This window comes from Phragmites australis, chromosome 21 (genome assembly GCF_958298935.1).
Source record: "Phragmites australis chromosome 21, lpPhrAust1.1, whole genome shotgun sequence".
In the NCBI taxonomy this organism is placed as follows: domain Eukaryota; kingdom Viridiplantae; phylum Streptophyta; class Magnoliopsida; order Poales; family Poaceae; genus Phragmites; species Phragmites australis.
Window position 1 is genome coordinate 6,075,533 of NC_084941.1, and position 5,608 is coordinate 6,081,140.

The 5,608-nt window shown below is 39.0% G+C and overlaps 1 protein-coding gene across 21 annotated transcripts; it reads left to right on the forward strand.

The window, feature by feature from the left end:
* The first annotated feature begins 1,544 nt into the window (after positions 1 to 1,544).
* Positions 1,545 to 5,231, forward strand: LOC133903412 (mitochondrial import inner membrane translocase subunit PAM16 like 2-like). 21 transcript variants are annotated; one of them, XM_062344786.1, is made up of 7 exons: positions 1,582 to 1,723; positions 2,151 to 2,255; positions 2,363 to 2,415; positions 2,549 to 2,636; positions 4,030 to 4,160; positions 4,255 to 4,590; positions 4,691 to 5,229. In XM_062344786.1, the coding sequence occupies exons 4-6, from the start codon at positions 2,579 to 2,581 to the stop codon at positions 4,381 to 4,383; spliced, it is 318 nt and encodes a 105-aa protein (XP_062200770.1). In that variant the 5' UTR covers positions 1,582 to 1,723; positions 2,151 to 2,255; positions 2,363 to 2,415; positions 2,549 to 2,578; the 3' UTR covers positions 4,384 to 4,590; positions 4,691 to 5,229. The 21 variants fall into 21 exon arrangements, 9 of the variants coding, with proteins under 9 accessions (XP_062200762.1, XP_062200763.1, XP_062200770.1 ...); XM_062344781.1 differs by having other exon boundaries at positions 2,151 to 2,415; XM_062344785.1 differs by lacking the exon at positions 2,363 to 2,415.
* Positions 5,232 to 5,608: the final 377 nt, after the last annotated feature.

Below are 5,608 nucleotides of genomic sequence, written 5' to 3' on the forward strand. Positions count from 1 at the left end.
ATTTTCAGAGCATTAGAACATAATGTATTTTTATTTTTAAACATACCGCCGACGACAAGTGGATTGCTAATTTTGAAAAATAGGACATATATATTTGCAATTTTTATTTATAAATATAAAAATATCCACAGCTGCGTGGTGGGAATTGATCGGCAAAGTTATCACTCACACCAAGCCCTGAATGAAATGGACCGGCAGCCACATAAAAACACGGAGCCGAGCCGAGCCCGAGAGGGGAGATTTTTTTTTTGTTTATGTATATTTTTCTAATATTATTAAATTTACATGACTCTTTTAAAAAATTACAATAATAAATTACCGTCACCTATTTATCGGGATAGAGCAATGTCTTAAATGGATGACACTTTATAGGTCCAACCTATCAGATAATAAAAAACCGATGGTCATCACGTGTCGCCTGTTCAGCGGGCATGACCTTGCTCTCGCCCACTAAACGGACGAGATCTTGCATCTATAGGCCTAGCTAAAAAGTGTCACCTACTGTTCAGATGACATCTTTCGGTATATAAATCACCTTGCTTGTCCGTGCTCATGAATATACGTGCTTGTTTTTCATTTAACTTTCAATCTTATATAAGAGTATAAAAGTGATCCAAAAATTATAAGCGTATTCACAAGTAAATAAGAGTTCACTAGCAACTCATTTTATTAGTTTAATCTAAAAATGCCTAAGCTAATATTTAATTAAAATTCTCCAAAGAAACCTATTTTTATAACTTTTAAAAAAAATTAGTGCCTCAAATGAATTTCCAAAAATCAGAGAAAATTCACTAATATTCTTATCATGTGATGCACTAATTTATAAAAATATTTTTAACCCTAGTTATTTGGTGAAAAAGTGAGTTTATTTGTTATGCTTTATTTCTATGCATTTTTATTATTTTATGTGATATTCTCTTTTTAATTCAGTTTAAATTCAAATAAATTCAAACATACACAAATTCATCAAATGAATCAGTACATAACATAATAAGAATATTAGTGAATTTTCCTGATTTTTAAGAATTTATTTGAGGTATTAAACATTACTAGAATTTATAAAAGTATGCTTTTTCGAAAAAATTTAATTAAATACTAGCTTAGGTTTTTAATTAAACTAATTAAAATAAGTTGCTAGGGAGCTTTAGTTTACTCATAAGAATATTTATAATTTTTGAATCATTTTTTACCCCAGATAAAATTAAGAGTTAAATAAAAAATATTTATGAGCAATCACCAGCATGAACGAGTGAGACAATTTATATACCAAAGGTGTTGGCTGAACAATAAAGACATCTTTTAGTTGAGCCATCGGTGTAAGATCTCATCCGTTCAGCGAATAAGAGCAAATATTTTGTATATTAAATAGGTGACATCTAGCAACCATCGATTTTTTATTACTGATAGATAAGGTTCATAGGTTATCGTCCATCCATTGTGTGAGATTTTGATCGTGCTCGATGAACAGACCATAATTGTCGGTTGTTACAATTTTTTAACGCCGTATAAATTTGATGATATGGGGAAAAATATATATAAAAAAAATTCCGAGAAGGGAAGCACTTGACCTGGGGCGGTCATGGTCCAGCGAGCAACGCCTCGTCCCTTCTGGAACCTTCCTCTCCAGTCTCCTCCCAACCAATCGCGAACACAGACGCGAGCACTCCCCCTCCCCTCTCGGCGTCTCTCCGGCAGCTGGTCGCATCACGTCGGAGCCACCATGGTCAGCCCCCTCCCCTCCCTTGCTCAATCTCCGATTTTCGCGCTGCCTATCCATGCGACGGCGGTAGAAGACCACCCGAATTTCATTCTAGTCTCGTGCTATCTCGCGTTCGCCTCGTTGGGTTGAGAGGAGCTGCGATCCGTCGTTTATTTGCTTCTGTTGTGTTAGGGCTGGTGCTTCCGAGATTTAGGGATGGTCGGGTTGCGAATTGGTATTTGCCCATTCGAATTGCTGGCTTTTTCCGCGTGATGTGGGTGGGCGCTGTGATCGCGCGTTCCTCGCGCGACGCACAGGGAAGACTAATGGAGTAGGTTGTTGGGTGGATGTCAGGATACCCTGATATGCCTGTACTGTCTTACGTGTCCAGTTTATAATGCTCCCGTCAAATGACGATGGAATGATTCTGAGTTCTGGATTTGATAAACAGGTTAGGAACAGACTTAGATTACTGCAGCAGCTGACTCTGGGCAGCACAGAAATACAAGGATTGACGCATTGAGCATCTGAACAGGCTAAAAATTCACATGACAAGGTTGGGGCAAATTTCTCACATGCCGCTGAAATTAAACTGCCGCATACCTTATATGCGACCAAGTGTCTCACTAGCGTGGGGCCATCTTGTCTGCTCGTGCTGGATAGATTCTGAGTTGTACGCTCTCTTTGGCAACTCCTCTTTTTGGGGGTTTTACTAGGTATGACATCTTGTCCGCTTCGTGTTGGATAGATTCTGAGTTGTTGGCTCTCTGAAGAAGATGCATAAATATCTAAACGCATGATTTACACATTTACATTTTGCTGCTCATTTACATGTCGTTTTTTTTTCAGGCTGGGAAGCTTATTGCAAACCTGATTGTCATGGGCTCTACAATTATAGGAAGAGCTATGCTTCAGGCATACCGTAAAGCACTTGACAGTAAGTTCTGCTGCCACGAACTTCTTCATGGCCCACATATAGAGTCTCTACACCTCCCTGTTCCTTTTGTACATAGGGGATAGATGGCATATAATTTTGTGTTTTGCTGCATGAGTCATGATGAGTCAGGTTTCATAAAAATGAATTGTAGGGAAAGATATTGTCATAACTTACTGCAATTCTTTTTAGTTTCTATTCTTGTCTAATCGTCTTGGTGCAATCCAGATAATATAAGTCTCTGTTTATCTTAGCTTGCAGACATTTTTAATAATGGTTGTTCATCAATAGGTCTCTGACTCTCATAAATTTTTCATATCTTAATTTGTAAGATGCCTAATTTCTACTGATATGCCAAAGATGCTTATGCTTCAGCATCTATCCTCGAGTAACCTAAGTCTATCAAATACACTTTAACTGTCAACACTTATGCTCGAAGTCAGGCTGTGCCTGGTGCCCCAGATATATCGATACGGTGGGGCTTGCCGTGACATCGAACTTATGGATTGATTTCACTTATGGTCTACGGTAAGCAATTTGAAGTATATCTATTCAAAGAAAAAAGGATTGAAATGAGAGCTTTGTTTTCTCGACCGAAAGAAGCCCTTAAAATGAAGTACACCATATCCTCTGAATTCTGATTTACGGAGATAGATGAGGTCAGCCAACATATCTGCTTTACAATTTTAATGTTCACATACCCTTCTTAGAAGCAAAGGGAGTACTGCTTAAAAACAACCCTTTGATTTCTCTAGGTTTCGAGTGTGAACATAAATAATTGAGAACCTGAATTTAGGAAACCGTGCATTTCCTCGTTGTTCCTTAAGTTCATTGGCTTAGAAATATGCAGACAATTTGTTCATTAAATAAGGTGATTTCTAAGAAAAGAGGTATGGAAGATAAATTTATCAGTATTTATTATTATTATTATCTGGCTTTTGGTGCTTCATGTAGTGATAAGGGGGTGTATCAGGTGTAAAACTATCCTTAGGCGCAAACAGGTGAAGTATTTTATGACTGCTGCCTCCTACACATGAATTGCCAGATTTCATCCATCTACTACTCATCCAATGGACCACAGAATTTACAATGTTTTACTTTCATGTACACCTTGTGCATCTTCTAGATGAAGACTTAACATAAGGTAGCTGGTGGCTTTGTGCTCATTTATTGTCTAGATTGACTCATGGAGATGATAACACCATAGGAAGTTGCCTTTCAGTATCATCTTAGCATAATACCAATGATTTCCTCCCACAGCGAGCCTTTATTGAATGGATGTTAGTATGTTACCTTCCAAACGAATTGTTTGCTATTCATTTAATTATTCCAGAAAAGAGCAAACTTTAATTCCTATACGCACCTCCTTATTTTGTTTCCTCCTACATTCTGCCAGATGCAAATAAAATTGGTGTGGCCCATGAAGCAATGAATAATATTCGGAGAGCCAGCAAAACAATGACCGAGCAAGAAGCGAGGCAGATACTGGGTGTATTTGAGCAGTCGACGTGGGAAGAGATTGTACAGGTCTGTTACTTCTCTTATCTTCACTCATATGCACCTGCTATTAAACAAACACACGTTTCTGACTGCAATCTCCTACAATATATGTATGATGCAGCGGTACGATAACTTATTCGAGAGAAACACTAAATCCGGGAGCTTTTACCTCCAATCGAAGGTTCACCGAGCCAAGGAATGTTTAGAAACTGTGTACCAAAAGAACAAGCAGGACGGTACTCCTACATGAAGTTCCGTCCCTTAGAATCAGCTGTTCAGAGACATAACCGGAATTCTTTTCCCCTCATAAGAAAAATGTACATACCAACAACGGTCGCTGCTGTTGTATCTTTACAGTGTTGCGGTGTGGAACCAATAAAGGGTTGAGTGCAGCGGCCGTGGACCTCTAGAGGACTGATCTGTAACTGTAAGGCGTCAACTTTGTTCTTTTGGTTCGGTAATCCCACGAAACCGTATTCCTGTACTTTGATCTTCTCAATGTCATCTTCAATGATGTGAAATGAACAAATTTCACTTATTCTGTCTTCTGAGTGTAGCTCCTGATGGCGTATTTGAGGATGGCAGGAAGGCAAGATATATTCAGACTGGGAAGATCTGTCTGTTGTAGCAATGGTCAGTGTTCTACCTCGCAGTTAGGCCGCCGAACGGGGCATGCAGAGTTTTCGACAAACTTGCAAGCATTTGGTCTTGGTCCAAAATCAATGGGTTCATGGCACTTTTGGTCCTAGGATTTTCATTCCTGAACACTTGCAGTTTTGACCATTGAGTGGTATAACATTCAGTGCCAGACCAATAGTTTAGCAAAGACGTGCGCGGCTTCGTCAAACAATGATCTCTCACCGAACAAGATTCTGACCTCTCGACGGCCCAAATTTGAGCCTATCACTGCAGTTTTGACTTGGAGGTGATAGGTGTCTCTCCGCTGTCGCCAGTCGCGTTTCCCTGTCACCTGATCCAGAGAAGTATAAGTTGCAGTTTTCTTCCAAGAACGTTAACGAGATGATGGCTTCTGCAGACTCCTGTACTCATTTTCGTGACGTGATCGCCGGAACAAACAGCCTCGCGGTGTTTATAGCAAATTTATTCTATTTTAAAAGAATTCTAATTATTTTAAAACAACATAAAATCAAGGAAATATATATTTGAATATATATATAGATATAATCAAATATGTTATTTTGGCTAAGTATTTCAAAGAAGACCAAATTAAACTCTAAATTAATTCTTGAAATAAATTGAATCATATGTATTTTGGCTTAATTGTGTTTATGATTTTTTGAGTGGAGATTTGAAGTCGAATGTCTCTCAAATTAATTTTTTTGAGCTCAGCCCAACTCGCGCGCAACGCGTCAGCCCGCTGTAGCACACGCGCCACTCACATTAGCCCTCGCTAACGCGTGGACCAACCGACGCCGCGCTCATCTCCCTCCTCAAGCGCACCCATCGCAAGGTCT